Source organism: Stegodyphus dumicola, chromosome 2 (assembly GCF_044657685.1).
Source record: "Stegodyphus dumicola isolate Sdum_Otavi_A_Nest chromosome 2, ASM4465768v1".
NCBI classification, from domain to species: Eukaryota; Metazoa; Arthropoda; class Arachnida; order Araneae; family Eresidae; genus Stegodyphus; species Stegodyphus dumicola.
In genome coordinates, this window is record NC_140769.1 from 185,388,938 (window position 1) to 185,410,241 (window position 21,304).

Sequence of the window (21,304 nt, forward strand, 5' to 3'; positions counted from 1 at the left end):
TAATCATAGCATCTTAATTGATTTTCCAGTGAAAAATTAGGTAATTAATAAAATTTAAAATAGTATGGGTAAAAATATTTCTTGTTTTTTGTTGTGTTCACTGTTTGGGTGTTTTGTAAGATGATTTATTTTTACCTTGATGTTTTATGTGTTGATATTTTGGAGTTCTAAAAAACTAAACTCAGAGGCGCGAACAGCCCTAATGGGCCAAGACCTGCAGTGGCCCGAAATCTGCTTTCTTGACCGTGGGCCCCAGGGTGCGTAAGCATATGCCCTCAACAAGTGGTCAGCTTGTTGCAGGCCCCCCAGTGTTTAGTCCCCAAGCGAAATTGGTACTTATTTTATCGACCCAAGGGATGGAAATCAAGGGATGATGGGCTGAGTCGACATTGCCTAGCGCGGGGTTCAAACCCTGGACCTGTGGCGCTGCTGCGCGATGCGCTAGCCACTGCGTCACCGGCCCCTATTCTGGTGTTCTATCATTTCGTTATTTTATGCCACAATAGCTTATACTGCGATATTTCAGAACTTCAGTGTTTTCTCCATGCTTTCTTTTCTTCAATGGTGTTTCGTATGAAGAGGCTTTCCTTCACATGGTTTCTCTCCAAGTTGTTTATCTTCACAGTGTTTTTTCAGCAAACACCATATGTGTGGATTTTTGAACTCTTAAGTAACCAAATATGTTTAAATTTAAATATTTATTATTTGCTAAAGAAAAGACTGTAAATATTTTCTGTGCCTCTCGGAATTGTAACTGAATTAAATTATATCCATATTGTGATTGTCATGGATATATTTCTGTGTTAAATTAACAACTTTTCAATTTTATTCAGTTTTCTTCTGTTCAAAAGTATTAAATTATTACATGCAATGTTATACTACAGATTATTATATAAATATTAAAAAAAAAAAAAACACTGAAGGAAGATTTTCTCTTTTCTCAGTTGTTGCAATACATGTGAAGAGGTTCAGAATGCATACCGTATGAAAGGGTGGGCAGCTCCTGATGCTGATACCATTGAACAATGCAGGAGAGAAGGTTGGACCAAAACACTTCAGTCAGTTGATAAAGAAGGATGTCAGATTTTTGGTTATCTTGATGTTAATAGGGTAAGATTAAATCTGAAATTTTTTACTTTTATGTAAGATGCACATTTTAAGTTTGAAGTTGCATTAAGAGTTCCATAGTTAGTTTATTTAAGTTTGTTGAAAGAACTTTTTGCAGTGTAATGGAATAATTTCATCAAAAGTAAATATTCATTTCTTTCAAATTTACTCTCTATTATTTTTTTAGGTTGCAGGAAATTTTCATATTGCTCCTGGAAGAACATATACCCAGCACCATGTCCATGGTATGGAATAACTTTTAATATTTTAAAATCAGCATATTCAGTGAATATTTTATTTGCATAATTTATGAATAATCTAACACCATAGTGTATTAAGTATTTTTTTATGTTTTTTAATCAATGAAATAAATCCTTTTTTAGGAGATTTTATGATCCTCTCAGTCTTATTTGCTATAAAAGAAATTAACATCTTCTCCCTCTTTAACTGTACATGTTTACAAGTACCACATTTATACTAACATAAACATACATATCAGGAGACTGCCAACTCTCAGTCTCCTGATAGATAATTGAATCTACTGATTTTTAATTTTTCGCCTTTAATAAGAAAAACTACCAATGAAAATGTTTTCCAGCAATGAATTAAGTTTATTGAAGTAAAGAAACTAAACATGCAAATTCCATTCCCCCATCTTATTTGATTTTCAGTAAAATTTTTCTTATTAAATTTTATTTGATCTGAATTACTACAGACATTTGCAGAATTTTTATAAAAATTGAACCAATGTTTAAGTGGTTAATATTTGTATTTAGTATGGTTTTACAAAAAGGTGCATGAGTAAATTTATCCACACAATAGTATATACATTAACTATTAATTTTATTTTCATCATATTTAAAACTATTTTGTTCAGTAAAAGCTTGTCTTTCTTACTAAGTATTTTCTTAGTATAAAAGTATGAAGAAATTGTAAAATGAAATTAATAAGATTAATAAGATTAAATGTTAGTATATTTTACACCAATATGATATTATAAATAATACAGTAATCTAAACTATATGTTATAAAGTAAATTTAAGTCAGTTTGAAGTTCTTTAGAAATAACATTACCGTGCAACCACCAGAAGTCACAAACTCCCAATTTAGGTGGGAGACTCTTAATTTCCAACTGTACTCTTGCAAACCTGATTTTCAACATATTTTTCCTGACTTCTCTTATTTTTAAAATCTCTCATGATTTTTATCTACTTGTCTTAATACTTTCTTATTTGCACTCAAAGTAAGTGAACTTGAAAGCATTTGTTTTTCTCTAAATGCATATAAAAAAACCAATGTTGTTTCATCAGTGAGATATGGTGCGTTTCTGCTTTGTGTATGAGAGTCTAAAACCTGTGTCCGAAAACATCATGTTCCAGATTTCCAATGAGAATCAAGCCCCACTGTTGGTCATCTTGCATATATTAACCAGTGAGCATAAAGTAATTTCGAGGTTGTTTATTTTGTTTGTCTCCCCAGATCCTAAGTTTCACGTGCTTCCCAGAAACAGTTTAAGAAATTGCAATCTTTTGTCTTAGTTATGTCTGCGAAAGATGTAATATACTCATGTACTTTTCAAAAATCATACACAGATGACTTTCCTTCTAGTATTTCGTCAAGGAAATGTAGTGCAGTAGAGTCCCGGAAACTCGACATAATGTGCACTGACAGACTGTTGAGTTTCTAAAAAGTCAAGTTTTACAGAATAAGGGGTGGGTTTATCAGAACTCTTAATATTTAGCTCTAAATTACTCTAGACATTCATATCACAATATTAGACATAAAAAAGTACAGCATACAATTAAATTAATGTGGATTTTTTTATTTCGAGTTCTAGCACAATAGGAGTCATAAAAAGAACAAATACACTAAGAAAATAGAGTAAAAAAAAACTTAATAGAAAAAGGAAGAAAAATTATTAGTAGTTCTTGGTAGAAAAATATCATGTTGTGGTAGTTTGTCTCTCGCACTCATTCCGTCGTCGTGCAGCTTCATCCCGTAGGCGATGGAGGAACAAAATGTCCATACTAAATGCACTTTGCTCCCCATTCTTTCCTGGATGCCGGCTTTTTTTAAGTTAGGATTCGGAAATTCAGACCGGTCTCATCACAATTATAAATTTGATCTCCAGATATACCCTTCTTTCCAATCAAATTGTCCTTGAATATTGCAGCAATTTCCAAGTTAGTAAATAGCTTTTCCCCACAAACGTTTAACTGCTGATGCCTGTCCACTTTTTTCATCTATCAAGTCAGCCAACACTAGCAGTAAATCCAGGCTCTCCTTCTTGAAATTCATCATAAAATTTTAGGGTTTTTTCTTTTAAAATTGGTCCCAAAATGTGTGTTTCCTGTTCCTTTTGCTGCATGAACCACAAATAAAGCACCTCGCTCACTTTTTCGTATTCACCACCTTTCATATTTTTTTCTTTCCTTTAAGCTATCTGCACATTCTCTTTTCACATACCAAGACTTGATTTAGAACCTCTTCTTTTTTCACCCCATCAAAGTAATCCATTCAACACTTAAATTCATAGTAATTTTGTTTACACTTTCCCCTTTGTCCAGTCTCATAAAGGCATCTAGTTTCATTTCCATTATCACATTAGTTTGTTTTCTTTTCTTTTCAAATGACATTTTCATTTCACAGAGTATCAAAAGTTCCCTAAAATATGTTAACGCTTATATACCTGGATGTGAACCGAGGATGGATATCCACAATGAACTGGTGTGAGTTTAGTTTACAATATGTTGCAGTCACAAAACTTCAGACATGTTTCTTAACATTTTGCAACAATAGAAAGGAATGTGAGCCAGTGGCCAGCTGCTACAAGACTTTCTTCGTATCCTCATAAGAAAGAAACAGCATTGCCAAGTATTGCAACATATGGTGAAATTTGTTAGGCAGTTCCAAGAATTAATGGCACAATGCGAAAACAGCTAAAATTGCAAAAAAAGAACACTCAAATCTTTGAACAGAACAAGAAAGACATACGCATAAATAACTATTATATGTACTGTATGTAATATTTGCTCTGTTTGGCATAGAGATATTTTTAACCTTTTAACCCTTTAACTGTCAAGTTATTTTGATGATTTGGATACCCAAATTGTCAAATTTTTTTATTGCAAAAATCAAAGGTTTAGTACAAAATAAAATATACTTAAGTAGTTCAAAATTGATATTTTGAAGTACATGGGTAAAATTTTTAAAGTTTTGTAGCCACTGCATATTTGCTTGAGGCAGCTGCCACTCAACATGGCAGTTGTAAAGTTCGCTTCTAGTGAAGCATTATTTTCTAAAAATGAAAAAAATTAATTATTTTCATTTTTAGAAAGGCGAAGATTGTTTCTATTTGCAGTCTAACTATGGGTGGTGTAGATTGCTGTGATTAGGAAATATCCTTTCATCCAACAATCCGTTAAACATCAGAAAAAATATTATAAAAAGATATTTTTACATTTACTAGACAAGGTACTTTGGAACTCATATTTGCTCTATAAAAATGTAGTTGGGAAACATATTACATTTCTAGAATTTCGAATCCAAGTTATAGAAGAGCTTTTACATAAATATGATGATGCAGCTTCTGGACAAAAGAATGTTGGCAGACCACTTACAATAGATAACCCTGCCCGTCTTACTGAACGACATTTCATATCCCATATTCCTCCTACTCCTGCGAAACATGCGCCTACAAGACAGTGCAAAGTGTGTTGTTCGAAAAAGGATAAAAATGAGGAAAAGATAAGGAAGGAATCACGATTCTGGTGTAGTGATTGTTGAGTTGGTTTGTGCTTGGAAAAGTGTTTCCAGTTGTATCACACAAGACTGAATTACTGAACTACTAATAGGTATTCACTTATATTTATTTCTTTTTTAGAAAATAATAATTTTTTTTCATTTTTAGAAAATAATGCTCCACTAGAAGCGAACTTTACAACTGCCATGTTGAGTGGCAGCCGCCTCAAGCAAATATGCAGTGGCTACAAAACTTTAAAAATTTTACCCATGTACTTCAAAATATCAATTTTTAACTACTTAAGAATATTTTATTTTTTATTTTGTACTAAAGATTTGATTTTTGCAATAAAAAAATTTGACAATTTGTGTACCCAAATCATCAAAATAACTTGACAGTTAAAGGGTTAAAAGGTTCCTAAAAAGTTGTCGAGATATTGGGAGTCGAGTTTGCAGGATTCCACTATATTGCTATGTGTATCATTTGTCATTGCGATTTTTCGATTTCACAGAGTGGAAAGACCAGTGTTCTTAAATATGTGTGTAGACAAGAACAATGGAAGTTGTATTTGAAAAAAAAATTCTATGGAAACAAAAGACCAAAAAGATTTTAATGCAGAATGCTTGTTCTTTGCCTTTTTACTGGAGCACAACCTGCCACTGAATGCATCAAATCATGCTGAAGCTTTTTTTATAAAAATGTTACCGGCAGTAAAATCACTAAGAAATACTTAAATGCAAGAACCAAAACGGCTGCAATTGTAGAAAAATTAGTATGAAAAATGAATTTTCAGTTGCTGATTTCATAAAAACAGGTCCATTCTGCCTGTCTACAGATAGAAACAATAATACTGATGCAAAACTGTATCCAATTGTTGTTTCTTGTTTTTTAAATTCAGAGTCTTCAGAAATTAAGTGTAATTTACTTTCTGTTCCCTCACTTTAGAAGGAGATTCGATGCTATTTTGGCAAGAAAATTTCAAGAAGGAAGATTTCTGATTGGAGGCTGACTAAAAAAAAGTTAGCTGTTAAGAAAGAAGGTGAAATTGGCAAAAAGTGCTCTCTTAGAACTATGAGGCATGGAATTTGAAAATGGTAGAAATTAGATTTTGTAGTCAAACAAATATTTTTGAAAATAATTATTTTGTCCAGAAGTCAAAGAAGCAGAAGATAGTATTAGTAAATAGTCTGCACTCACATATTAGGCTGCTATAGAGATTTTTATGAAAAGAAGGTGGCCAAATTATTAAACAAGAAGCTGCCAGAATGTATATATGGTAATTGATTTTAAAAGGTAAATCTAATATCCAAAGTTAATAAACACTTCCTGCATTATTCTCCTTGAAATCTCTATTTTCAACAAACTTAAAGCCTTTCACCATAAACTTAAAATTTCATTTCTTCACAAAAAAAAAAAAAAAAACTTGTTCCTCACAAGAGACCTTTAGGTTGCCACATGGTTCTATGCTGGTCCACTTCGTGTAAATGAGATCTTAAGGCCATTGAAGTAGTTGACAGGGCAATATTTATTAAATTTCTTCTCCTACAAAAAATTATTAGTAGCAAGAGGAAATCTTATTTTGCTGTTAACAAAGAAAGGTCTGTGCTTTTGAGCTCTCTTTGCTATATCTTATGTTTTATGTTATTTTCTGTTGTTAGAGAATCTCACTTTTCGCTCACTGTAAAAGTTAAGGCAGAAACAATTTTTCTCGGCTGACTTTCTCATAGAGCAACAATTTTAAGGATCTGCGCATGTGCCAAAAATTGGTCATGTTCTCTGCCGCGATTTCAGAACTGGCGTTCACTGCTCACTAACGTACGATAAAATCGGGGTCTCTAGCCAATAAGATTGCTTTGAGTGATCACGTGCTTTTCTCCTCATTTGGAATAATAAACATGGCTGTATTTCATTAGAGCGAAACTCAAATTTTTCAACTAATAGATTTCTATAGAGAAAATGTTGTGGGACACGAGTAATGTAAATTTTAAAAATAAAAAATTGAGGGATTCTCCTTTTTTGGTAAGTTTTGTCTTCCCCATTACTTTACATATTCAAATATTTTCTATTCGGGGTGAAAATTATTTTAACTCCCCCAAGAAAAATTCCAAAAACTATTAATGATGTCATGTCATAGGTACTAGATGAAAATATTCAGAAATTACTTGAAATTGTGGTCGCACTTATCGAAAAAATTCAAAAAGGAAAATCTCCAGTCGAGAAATTACGGGCCGGTATTAAAGCAGAGCAGAGACTCATTGACTTCGCCGAAAATGAGAGTTAATCAGGTGACGAAGTACGTAGCTTTTCCGACACCTGCTGTACTAGCTATCGTAGCCCAGTGGTAGAGCAGAGCAGGTTTTCTCCATACATTGAGATCGTGGGTTTCATCCCCCACCTTAATTTTGAACTTTCTGCGCCTGCAAGGACATTTTAATTTCGTTTCTCCATCATTAATTTCGAACTGTATTACTTAAAAGTCACTTTTTTTTCGCCTACAGGTGTAGTGTTTATCGAATTTTAACTCCTTTGTTTTTATTTTTTGATTGGCCTTTGGCACGTGTTTTAGATCTACTGGTAAAAACTTTAGTAGTTGCGTACCAGCTCAAAAGAAAGTCACAAACTCAGTTTTGTGTTAATTGAGTTTTGCGAAAACAAATTACAGCACAATTTAATACAATATTGCTAAATTTTATTAGCTGATTTCAAGATTTAAGTGCACAAATAGAGCCAGAAAATTAAATTTAAAAAATAAATAAATAAAATAAAAAAGGAATAATCTGTGTACTCACTACACAAAGGAAAAGCATATTTTTTTAAAATTTTGCTGCAAATTAAATTTAGCAAAAAATCAAAATTATGCGGCATCATCCATACATAATTTCTGAATTATACTATGTCTTCAATACGCAACTCCTGGAGCAGGTTATTACGCTCACCATGAATTTCTCATCGTTTGACCCAATTTCTGGTCCAAATGCATTTTTTCCCCCTTCTGTAGCAGTAGCTAAGTTCAAATTTGTAGCTGTATCTATAATAGCAATTTAAAGTAAAATAGTCTTCCATTATTTTGACTGTTTGACAATACTGTAAGCTTTGTTTACAAATCGTAGACAGTGTGGTGATGTAGAGGGCGGGAACACTTCGTTTCACAGTGATTGGCTGAGTGAATTCCTGTACTAATGAAAAAATCATTCCTTGTGGACGAGCGAGCTATCTCAGATATTGTCGGCCGAGGAAATCGCTATGTGTAGACGGGCCTTTAGAGTTACATTTTGATGTTTAGTTAGACTTAAATAAAATTCATTCTTTAATGGCATTATGAAATGTCTAATTTCTCAACTACAGAAATTTTGAAACAACATCTTACAAAGATTTTAAAAGCACATACTTTTGTTTCTTAAGATGCTTCCTAAACTATGTTTTCTATTTCTTTAAAAAATTGGCAAATTGTCATAACATCGATTCATGACATAAAAAGAATATTCTTCAAATTATTTGATTTAATTTATTTATTGTTTAATTTTTTTTTGAATTTTTACATTTTTTAGTGTGCCAGGAGAATTTTCTGGCATGCCAAGTTTGACAGTTGTGGCATGTAACTGCCATCGCTGCTCTCAGCTGTTAAATAGTTAATGGTAATAAAATATGCATTTTTGTATTTCAGTGAAATATTTTTTAAATGCAAAATATATTTTGTAGTGGAAAAAATTTCAATATAATTTTAGAATAATAACTGAAAATACATTTTTAGTCTCAAAATACAGTTTTACATCGATTCACTTTAAATATTATTTACTGTAAATGGGTTGTTTAACTTTCCATTCAAGGCTGTTGCCATTTGGCAAAATATAAGATATTTATTCTTCAAATTTAATCTATCTGTTACTGATGAACAAGCTAAGCTTTTAAAAGCAATAGATGCAGTTGTAAATTTTTTTTTAACTTTTTAATCCAATTAACTTAATTCAAGGCATGTGTAATTAAAAACATGAAATATTTTTATAGAATTACTTTATACAGTACAAATTCCGAAACCGGACTCTTCGGGACTTCTGTGATTCCGGATTTGGGATTTTTCCGAATAATAGATCATCAATGTAAATCTGGTAAGATGGCATGCAGAAATTATACAATTAAAAATATGAAATCGTAATTTATGAAATAAAGAACAATTATTTTCTAAAGGGTATCAAAATTTACAAAAAAAAAAAAAAAAGCTTAGTATTTATTTGTTTGCTTTATTAAACATTTCTTTCAATGTAAGTTGTTTACGTTGCTTCCATAAAAAATTCAAAAAGTTCCTTTTTCTTATGTCATATACAGTTGACTTTCCAATGCCATACTCCTCGCATAATTTTGAGACAGATATATATGCCTTTATACATTTTTTGCAGCAATTCCACTTTTTGTTTAATGGACATCGAAACATGGTTTTGCTTTGTAGATCCTTTGGCAGCTCCAGAACTGGAAACTCTTTTCGATATAATCGAAAGTTCAAGCTTAATTTGTATAAAATTACTGTAATAATAACTGTCTACAAAAAAATAATAAGCTAGATCAAATTAGAAGATTAAGGAGCAGTGCAATCTGCTACATTAACAGAAATGCCTTAGAATCAGCTAAGATAATTTTAGCCTAGCTTAATAGCATCCGTTATACATTATTGACTGTGTATCACAAGATTGGCGATGAAAGCCAAGTTGTTCGGCTAAATTTTGTCCTGTTCTTATTGCATACTGAATTAAGCCTGAATTGTATTAGTTATGTACTATACCTACTTTTATTTCTTGCACATACTTAAAACTAATCAGAGTCCTGAATAAATAAACTCCCACATATACTTAAAGCTTTATCTAAGGCCGGCACTAGATAGCACCTGGTGCAGTCTCTAAATTCTGCTACAAAGCGCTTTCCTAAGTTCTAAATTTTCACCACGCCTAAACTTTGGATCTCAGTGCTTTTCCCCCTAAATTATAAAAACTTCTCATCCCTTAATTTTGCCGCTCAGTGCTTCCCCAAATTCCAAACATTGTCTGCCCTAAATTCTGCTGCTGCTTCTGGGTTTATGGTGAATAACATATCAGTTATTCTTAATTAAAATAGCACTAAATGTAATCTTTTGGTTTATGAGTTTCATTAACAAAATCTATTTTTAGCATATGAAAAGAATTTTTTGTTGAATTTTTCCTCATCAACACTTCTTAGAGCATTTAAAAAATCTATAATCATCCCTAAGCGTAATGTTAGCAGAGAAGGTAGCCTTACTCTTGTTATTCAATTACTAATATAAAAAAAAAAAGTTTAGACATCACTGCATGAGTTATTACTGAAGCTGGCATGTATTGATAAACATGTGGTGTTGAAAGCAAAATATAAATAATGACTCTCTAGGTCCATGTCAGGGATATAAAATAGGTGAATGTTTTGGTTTGAGATGTAATGCCAAGCAGCCACTGAGTTGGGGAGCCAAATTATTAATCTCACAAATTTATGCTTACATGATTGTTTTTTCATAACGATGTATTTTATTTAGTGCCTAAGTGAAATTAAGAATCAGAATTTTTAAGCAAAAATCTCCTCACATTTTATTTCCCACCAGCGGCCGAGCGGTAAACACTGGTAGTTCGGTCCGAGGTTCGAATCCTGCGAACAGGCTGGCTGCATGGGCCTTTTCGTGGTTTTCCCCATGTGTAACGTGTATACGAGCCAGTTTCCCTTAGAAAGTCCTCCACGAAAGGCATCCCTCCCCTTAGGCAGATAGCCCCAGTGTGCTTTGCCATTATTAAATACACCTCACATTTTATTATGGAAGGAAAAATCAAATGCGCATGTGTAAAGCAAAAAAGTTTGTGGCTTTGAGGTCCGGATAATGGACGTCCGGATTTCGGACTTTGCATTATATATATATATATATGTATATTCAACTGTGTATATATATATATATATATATTTAATTTTCAAGTATACAGAAAATATTTAATGTTCTATAATGTAAGTCTAAATTTATATCAATCTAGTATCCTATAAATGTTTTGCTATTCCACCTATGATAGTGATAAACCATATTAAACTTTAAAAGAGCCCTTTTGTTCTTTTTATTTTTAGTTCAAATATTTTTTTGAACATGGAATTCTAATAAAAGTGTGCATTTTGTTTTTCAGTGCACAATCTACAGCCTTTTGCTGCAAATCAGGTTAGTACTGAGATATGCTATCCTTTTATCATCTGTAATTTTTGTATAGTATTTTAAAGTGGCATGTCTTCAAACTTAATTATCTGGATAAGTATTTTTAGTGGCTTTTTATTTTTTTGCTTTATGTTTTGTCTTCAAATACTCAGAATTTTTTGCCAAGTCCTGTTTTGAAACTTAATTTACCTTCCTTTTAAAAATGTGAAGGAAAAAATTCTATAAATTAATTTATTTATAAATTTGTGTTAAACTGTATTATCTATAAGAATTATTACATGTGCTGTGTTTAATTATACATTCTAGTAACTACACTGATGTGCAAAACTTAATGTCTGACAAATGTTTCATATAATGGCATCTGACAGATGAAGAATGAAAGATTATGAGGATTTGCATAGCTAAAGTTTAGGGACAAAGACACTGCATAATCATATTTTTGATAAGTGATATGGTATGTCATGTGACTGAATAAAATAGAATAGAAGCAGATTTTTCTGATGAAGAATGGGAATGGAAACTAAGTAAATGCAGTATTTTAAGAGGTTTACATGAATTTTTATTCTGTTACAAATAGAGTGCTTACAAGAATACATTTATATGATTATGCAGGGTGATTTGCTACCACACCAATAAACTTGAAGTATATGTAAGGGGTACAGAGACAACTTGGAATCATGTAAGAATGCAGGGTCGCAAATGCTGTAGTGCTATGCGCAAAGAAAGAAATGAGCTGTGGTGAAAAGAAGCAGAGAAAAAGAACACAAACAGTAATACATTAATGGGACAGAAAACATTTTATTGAAAGGTTGTACTACAATAGGTCTTCGAATTTACGACTAGAAGTCGCCGGGCAGCCCTGACAGCAGCACTACATGGAATTCCTTACGTTCTGGAAGATTCCTTCTGGCCTTACGGTAGATGGCGCTGAACAGAAGATTGCAGAACAGAGATCCTGCTGGAAGTCATCATTTGTGATCCATTTCCGGAGGTAGTAGGATAAGCGCATATTCAAATGATGAACTGGTCAACATGCTGATTGTGTATGAAGCTGCAGGTTGTAGTGGATACATCGCTGGGGATTCTAGTGGATATGTTGCTGTGGACACATTGCCAGTAGTGTACAGCATATGTTAATAGTGCTACTTATAGTGAAGAAAGAGAGACAGGTTGTTGAAAACAGAAAAATTTCGATTGAGAATTTAGTGGGAATTTTCAACACAGTTACAGGATTTGGACAATATATCTTTGTAACTGAAGAAGAAATTATGAACAAGAATTAAACAAAAAGTTTTAACATGAAAAGTGAAGCAACTTTTACATTGAAAGAAATCAAAATCCCACTGAGTTTAGATTTCAGATTTTGTACTGTATTTCCAGAGGTATATGGCATGCAAAGACTGAACTATAAACAGTTAAGTATGATATTCACTACAAATGAGACTTTACTGACTGCAATTTTAGAAGCAATTTTTAATGCAAGTTGATCTGGAAAGAGAACATGATGTCTTTTAGAAATTTTTACTGAGATGCATTAGTAGGATAGCGCATGTATTAAAATCTGTGGTGGCATAATTCTCATTGGTTGTACATAATTCCGTATTTTTGACCCAAAAAACTACTTCTGCAGTCAGGTGACCTTTTCTCGTGTGTCTTTTCTGAGGTTCCATTGGTTCTGACTTTGTTTTTTACAAATGATAATGCCACAGCATAGATGCTGTAGAGCGTTATTGAAAAATAGAGCTATCTTTTATATTGATTGACCAGCAAGATCTTCAGATCTCAGTCCATCATTGCAAAGGTATTGCCAGAAGAAATGGTTCTGAAAACTCATGGCATGTATTTGAACCATTACAATTTATTTGAGACATATTTTGTATTTTATTATAATGCATACATCTATGTATCATCTATATTAATATGTAATATAAATTTGGAATTTTAAGAGGAAATTGAGGACATTCAGAGCTACAATCAGATGCAAAAGTACCTATGATTAGGTAAACAGTTTAATGAAGAAGGAAAAAAAAAACTGCCAACTTGAATACAAAACATTTTTAAATACATCTAAATTCATATTTCATTTAAAAAACGTTTTGTGTCCTACTGGTTGTAATCTATTTTCTTTAAATTTTATGTATGTGTATATATAAATATAAATATACAGTGAAGTGTTTTATATTGTAAAACTCAAGTTATTGAAAAAACAGAGAAATTTTTCAAAAATAATTTAATAAAATTATTTTTCATTTCCTTTAACCTCAATAGAGGATTTTCAAGCTTGAAAGAAATAACTTTAAATGTATTTTGAAATTTATTTAAAATTATAGACTAACTTCTTTGATTTTTCTCTTGCTTTTATGGTTCTGAAATATGTGTGATTTCGCAGGATTTCTGAAATATATGTGTATCAGAATTTCACATTTCAGCTAGTTAGTCCAAGCTAACTCCTTTTCTTTTTTTTTTCCTTCAAATGATTGAAAATAAAAAAGCAAAACAATGTTTACATACAAAATTAGTGTCTCTCTGAATATCAGTACAGTGTTACCTTGAGATATGAGTGCCCCAACATATGATTTTTTTTTAATATGAGCCGTCACTAGGTCCAGCTTTTGGCCTGAGTTATGAGTCAAAATATCAGATATCAGGTAGCCTCAGTTCTTGGCGAGGGATGGATGTAGCTAATGAAAACTAATGAAAACTTCAATTCAGCACGAGCTCCATAGCATCAGTTTTGATCGACTTATAACAAAAACCATTGTGAGACTAAGAACTGACCGTCACAGTGGACTGAAAATTAACAAAGAGGGTAGGAAAACCTACAGAAACTGCCATAACTGCCCTGAACACAGAACTGATAACTGCACACATTTTTGATTATCTGGCCATCCTTGCTGAATTGCTAAAAATTGGGGGTCTTGTTTCAGAGACCAAAGCTCTATGATGATAACATTCTGCAGATTGCCAAGGCTGTCATCTTTACCCATGGCACGATTTGAATAGGCTGTATCATAGACATGACAACAACAACATTAATCTCCGTTCTGCCAGTAATCATATGCTATAATTTTAAGTTTCCTTGGCATATCTTATGATGTTTCTTTCTTTGCATCTCATTTGAAATTTGTTTCTAATTTATTTTGGTATGCTAATACATGCTTTACATTCAAACACTTTAAACTAAATAACACTGAGTTTTCTGTGGAGGAACGTTTCATGCAGGATTTGGTTTTTCTCGTGATACATCCTGTTCCAAGTATATAAGAAACATCCAAGAGCTTCTGCCCATCATTCCTTTCCCATTTTGCTATTATTAAAGATAGCTTTAACTGCATGTAAATACTGTTTGGTTAAAGCGTTCACACACACATACACTGTTTTCTTCTAAGGTGCATGCATCTGTACATTCAACACCATTTTCATTTCTGTCTTTCAAATTGCCTGTTACAGTATTCACCACCATGTATTAATAAATTTCATCGTTTCATGTATTAATAAATTTTCTATTTGTCAGTTTTCCCATTTGCCTATGATAGTTTTTTAAAGTTACTGAATGATTAATTTTATTCATTTAGTATACAGTTACTAATTTATTATGGTCTTCTATGACAGCAAAGAAATATTTACTCATATCTTTAGATTGATCAGGAGCGGACCATAAACATCTAAATAAACCAACTCCAATGGTTTATCAGATTTCCTCAGAATGGCTTTAAAAGATATTCTATTATTTTTTGTAATAATATATGGTTCACACTTTGGTTCTTCAGTTTTGGGTAACTCTTTCATGCTTTAATTTTTATTAGTGTTATGAATATAATCAAAATTTATGTGGCAAAATCTTCAATGCTTTAAATTTGTATCATCTGCTTCATTTAACTTGCCGTTTTCTGTAACCAGTTTTCTTTTTGTCTGTTGCATACCTAAGTAGTTTTATATAATAGAGTCCCTCATAGTATTTCACGTAACATAATCTATCCTAATTATTGCAGTATATCCACATTTTCCCATTTGAACCTACAAATTTGGCATCAGCCTTTTCTAACCTTGCTTCCAATAGGAAATTTTTTCTTAGGTTCGGATTATATAACACATTTTCTAATTCAATCCAATTTATTCAATTGTCTACTTATACTGTTACTATCTTATTCTTGATGGTAACTTTCCACAATACTTTACTTTCAAAATTTCCTACAGCTAGAGACATATGTACATCATTTATTTCTTCAAAATTTATCATTAAATTTCTAATATTACAGAAATTAGTTGTAGCTGCCATATCTAAGATCCAATTAAATTTATCTGTTTTACCTCCTTTATCTGTAGTTAACGCATAATTTTATACTAATATTAATTCTTTTTTTTTAAACTGCCCCTTTTTATCATCTATTTAAACTTTTAGGTTTTATTTAATTTATTTAAATTTTCTTTATACACTCTGCAATTAAGTGTCCAAATGTATGAATGACGTCTATGACGAGGTTCTATCTTCGTAATCTCTATTTTTTTCTTAAATTTAATTTTAGTTTCAGTTCCATTTTTGACTGCATTTGTGCTAATAGTATTAAATATGCTGTTTTCTAAATCAGCATGTACCTTTCTGATAAAGTCAATTTTCTTTCCTTACCAGTCACCTTCTGTGATTTTTTTCCAATGTAAAAGCCTTGTCCTTCAATCTGTAAATAAGTTGTACAATACTTGAGTATTCTTGGGGTGAATACTGAATTGCTTGAAATCCTTTAAAAAGATCTGCTGTGTTGCTGAGGTTGCATCCAGCTTCAGCCAGCTTGGTTAGCAGTCATTTTTATCCTGTTAATGAATAACCCAATTTCTTCATCGGGTGCATATCTAATGCTGAAAAATTCATCATATAGATGGACTACTGTTGCTCTTTTTGGTTCAGATTGCTTTTCTAGAACCTCTCATGCTTTTTTACCATTGGAATGTTCTTGTGTCAATGGCCTGAACTTTGTTTTAATTCCGTAATATAATGTAGTAAAGGTTGTATTTTCTCTCAATGTTAAAATCCTGCTTCTTTTTTTTTTAAACTTTGATCCAACGTTTCTTTTTTATCTTCTATAAAGCTCCAGCAATTTGTATCCAGCAACAGCATCTTTATGTCAACTTTCCATCAAATCTAATTGTCATGGTTTAACAGTTGAAACCCTTCTGGCAGTAATGGCATCTTCAGTTACACATGAACAGAACTTGAACCAACTTCTAAAAGACATCTGCCTTCTCGTTTTCATTTTTTGCAGACAGCAGCTCCTTCATTTGCATTTTGTTAATATTGAGGTGCCTGTACCCATCACCTCAAGGCATGGAGAATATGTAGCCATTTATTGAAAAGCATATTTTGCCTTTCATAAATAAAATGCCAGAACTAATCTAAAACAAATCTAACATTTATTTTTACTTATAAATTAAAACAACTAGTCTTTGCATTAAAACCAAAGCAAAAGAAGGGGGAAACAAAAAACGAACGAGTACTCCCAAGTTTACCGACTGCATCGTATATATATAACCTGACACATGGCTGTTGGCCAAAATACCAATACTAGGTTAGCAGCAACCATGTTAATTTGCTGCCAATTGACGTCTGATCAAATTTGTTGGAGTAGAACAAAACACTAAACCAACATTGGTGACATCACAGCCAGTTGGCATGTGCAAGACTCCCAAATCTAACCACCAATTAGATTTGCAAATCTTACATGCACAAACTGGCTGTGATGTCACCACCTCTCAGATTCATCCAGCATTTTAATTCAGCTTGCCGCAGAAACATTTCTGCATGTTGTTTTATACCTTTTATTTGGCATATATAGTTTTTTTTTTTTTTTCGGGGGGGGGGCATATAAACATGAAACCTAAGAAGATGAGTGTAAAGAATGGTGGTGAGGAACAAAAGTGTGATATCCATGAAATTAAAGCATGAGATAATAGACAAACATAAGCAAGGTGTAAGAGTAATAGACTTGGCAATGCAATATGATCACACAACTTTTATGATATGTGGTATTCTGAAGAAGGACTTAATAGAGGCTATAATTCCAGCTAAGGTTATCAAAATTATTCAAAAGCTATGAAACTCTGTCCTTAGAAAGAAAGGAAATTTCATGTTTTTGTGGCTGAAAGAGAAGCATCCCACTGAAGACACTGTGTGCAGAGACTGTTATTTGTGATAAGGCACAGCACAGGAGGCTTTACAGTAGCAGTTTAGAGCCAGTTGGGGGGGTCGAGTATTTCGAAAATCGAACAAGCATTCACTCTGTTATGCTGATTGTCACATACCAAACCTTGAGGTTGACATTCTCAAGAAGTTAAACTTTATAAAGATTCTCTATCTTCCACCCAACACTACCTCTATCCTATAGCCCATGGATCAACAAGTGAACTCCATTTTCAAGAAATGTTTTACCAAACACCTGTTTCAATACTGCATTGAGAGCACAAACCTCATGCTTTGAAAGTTCTGGAAGAATTACTACAACATTGCCTTGCGCTTCAACATTATTAATATGGCTTGGCATGATATTAAAAAAAAGACCTTGCCCTCTGCATGGAGAAAGCTGCAGTTGAAAGGGACTTTAAAAGTTTTAAACCTGAACAAGAAGTTCTAAAGGAGATTGTGTATCTCAGAAGGTCTGTAGACCTGGATGTGGATGAGGGAGATATCAGAGAGCTTGTCACCATATAATCTGAGAAACTTATGGAATTACAGGCACAACAACAAATATATTTTCTGCAGAAAAGCCAGAAGCAGAGGAAGTTATCTCTTCAAGTGAGGTAAAGGAAATGTAGAAAAAGTTTCAGACTTTATTCAAAAGAAACATCCTGAAAAGGTTGCAACTGGTTGTACAGCAGTGCTATTTAATTACTCTTGCCTAGCTCATTTCAGAAACATTCTAAAAGGAAGGGGAAAACAAAGCTGTTTGGGAAACATGGCAAAAAGTAAAGAACTACTGAAGAAGAAAATAAAGTTAAGCAAAAGTGAGGGCAAAGAAAAAATTAATACTTATGTATACGTCTATTTCTTTAAATTATCTTTTATTAGGTTTTATTAAACATATTATTAAATTATTAGGTTTTATTTTGTTTGTATGCAATATTTGTTCATTATATTATAATTTTCTTTTATTATATTATAAATATGTTTTTCTTATGTTAAAAACATTCAACAAAAATATTGGAATGACGTTTTGGGGGTTGCCACTAGTTGATCACATTTCAATTAATTTCAATGGGAAAGCTGATTTGAAATACAAAAATTTTAACTTACAGGCTTGGTCGTCACAGAATGAATTAAAATCATATCTCAAGGTACCACTGCACTTAAATCATTTAAATAACAGCAGATATTTAATGAATATCTAGATGAAATATTTGTGCATGCATCTATATGTTGTGCCTTATTTAAAATATTTAAAACTGTGTTCTGGTTGTGAGTACTGCAAATTTTTCTTCAGTAAGCTTAAATTTTAATTAGATGTCTCCTACTAATTGATCCTCATCATGTTGCTATGTATATTTTGACACAGTGTATAGTATTCTGAAATATTTTCCATGTACGTGTAATATGTATTTGATTCGTATATGTATAGATCATTTAAACTGCAGCTAAAACAAATTTCTATGACTGCATTTCTGCAGCTGAACTTAACGCACAAAATACGACATTTATCATTTGGGAAAACTATTCCTGGAAAAACAAATCCTTTGGATGGAACTCAACAGGTGGCCGATCAAGGTAAATTTTTTATTAAAGTAATTCACAGAAAAATTTCATTTCTTAGATTTTTAAAAAATATTGTCAGATTAAAGTTTAGAAAGTAGATACGTATTTGATGGCATATAAGACGCACCCTTATTTAGAAGGCCACACACAAGGGAAAAAAGTTTAAATAGTCCGCGCGAGAGCGCGGTACCACAATAACTTAAAATGTGGTTTCTTTTAGTTCTCACGTTTCGTAAAAGCCAAATAAACAATCATTGAATGCAATTACCAAACATATTTTTATTAAGGAAAATTAATAAACGGCAAGCTATTTTGAACATATGTAAATTTCAATAATGAATAAATGAATGAATGGCAAGCAATCAAATATAATACAAAATAAAGCAGAAACAACAAAAAACACAGATTCAAGGAAAACGTTGCCTTTCATGAAATCAGACTCTAATCACTTTCAAAATCAAAAAATCCTTTTCACTATCATCATCATCGAAAACGAGAATATTGTCATCACTACTGTTTCCGTCATCGTTACTATCACCTTCTTCGAATAATGCGTCGTCTTCTGTTCCGTCAAGAGCATTACTGATTCTGCACTTCTTAAAGGACTTAACAATTACTTCAGCCTTTACGTCCTTCCAAGATCTTTTTACTCACTCGTACACTTGTGAAATAGAGGGCCGCTTCATTCTACCTGAGGGTGTGGCAGCATGATGTGGCTTTCCTATCCACTTGTTCCATCATTCACGCACTTTTCCTTAAATGGCTTATTCAACGATACATCTAAAGGCTGCAATTGGCTAGTCAGTCCACCAGGAATGACAGCTATCTGGGATTTTAATTCTCTCGCTTTATTCTTTATGGTTTCAGTTCTATGGGCACTAAACTGATCCAAAACCAAAAGGGAGGGTTTTCTTAAGAGTCCACCAGGTCGCCTCGCCCATACGTTCTGTAACCACAGTTTCATTCCGGCTTCGTCCTTCCAGCCTTTCGGATGAACATGAACAATTACACCCATTGGAAGTTTTTCTTTTGAATATGAAAAACGGTAGTAGTTTGTGCCATCAACACAACATGTTAGAACTACCGTATATTGGGTTTTTTCATGACCTGTGGTTCTTATGGTTATTGATTTAGATCCTTTAATACTCACAGTCTTGTTAAATGGTACATCAAATGTGAGTGGAATTTCATCCATTCTTCCTATTTGACCGAGCTCAAAAGAAGTTTTCTTGCGTGCATTTATTACAAACCTATGAAATGCTAGTATTTTTTCTTCATAATCTGCTGGCATTTTCTGTGCAATGGTTGTTTTTGTGCACATTGATAAGCCTTGCCTTTTCATGAACCTGTAGCACTAGCCCTCAGACCCTGAAAAGTTCTGATTCCCATGTTTTTCTGTTTGATTATCATTTTGGTTGAAACACTTATCCCAGATTTCCTCTTATCTATCACCCACGTTTTTACGGCATTTTCAAGTTCAGGCCAAGATGGAGCTGGGCATCAAATGTTATGTTTTTATTTTTTAGCAGTCTTCAGTTGATCTTTCTGCAGTTGCTAAGTATGTATTATTTTTTCGGTAGGTGGTGGACCGAAATGCCTTGCTGCTGCTCTGTTTCCATGCACTTTGGCGTAGTTTAACACTCCTAGTTTATATACTGAATTGTATAGCTTAAGCTCTAGTTTCCTGTAGTCATATTTTCCAGGGTATTTTTTTAAAACAGATAGTTTTAAGCACTGACATGTTTATACAGAGTAGCACCGATACTGACACGTGTGTCGGCTGAGTCAAAGAAAGTCTATGTAAAGAAGGAAATGCTCCATAGACGTAATGTGACCCTCGAACCTGTTTGAACTTTGACATCAGCTTCGAGCTTTGGCGCTTTTTGGCGACAGATATTTCACGCATGCGCAAAATAATTATGGCAGATGTAGAAAAAGTTATGCATGTCTAGACCTTTATCTGTGCTAAAAATATCATTCAGTATTGAAAGTTAACCTGTGTCTTTTACATATAAGATGCAGGTAACTTTTTTAAATAAAATTTAGGGAAAAAAGTGCATCTTATATGCCTTCAAATACTATATTTAAAATCTTGGCATTCTAAATCAGTGGTTTTCAACCTTTTCAGGTTTTTGAGCTACATAACTCTGCAAAGATGTGCTTACCTTGTTGTTATTTACCACCAAAAATATGCTAAAAGTGGTATATGTAATTTGAAATGATTACATTATAACCTGTATTATTATGATTTAGATAAAATTACATTTACCTTTTCCAAAAAATATTTATTAAGAAAAAATTCGTAAATGTTTGAAGTTAATGAAAAATATCTCTAATATGAGCATCAAAGCAATTTCGTAAACATAATTCCATCTTGTCTGATACATATGACAGAGAAAATTTTGTTATTTTACGTTTTATAAGATTCATGTGAAAAAACTGTAGCGTTTTACAAATATGTGCTTTCAGGAAGAGATGTCATTAAGAAATGTTTTTGAAGTACTGTAAATTTTTCTTTAAAAACAATTAA

At 32.5% G+C, this 21,304-nt stretch overlaps 1 protein-coding gene across 1 annotated transcript in view; it reads left to right on the plus strand.

The window, feature by feature from the left end:
* The window catches only part of LOC118195009 (endoplasmic reticulum-Golgi intermediate compartment protein 3-like), a 63,545-nt gene that overhangs the window by 26,336 nt on the left and 15,905 nt on the right, over positions 1–21,304 (plus strand). Inside the window, exons 6-9 of the mRNA XM_085811517.1 lie at positions 945–1,110; positions 1,295–1,352; positions 11,011–11,042; positions 18,690–18,786. Coding sequence (XP_085667643.1) covers positions 945–1,110; positions 1,295–1,352; positions 11,011–11,042; positions 18,690–18,786 — 353 coding nt within the window. The remainder of the gene's footprint in view (positions 1–944; positions 1,111–1,294; positions 1,353–11,010; positions 11,043–18,689; positions 18,787–21,304) is intronic.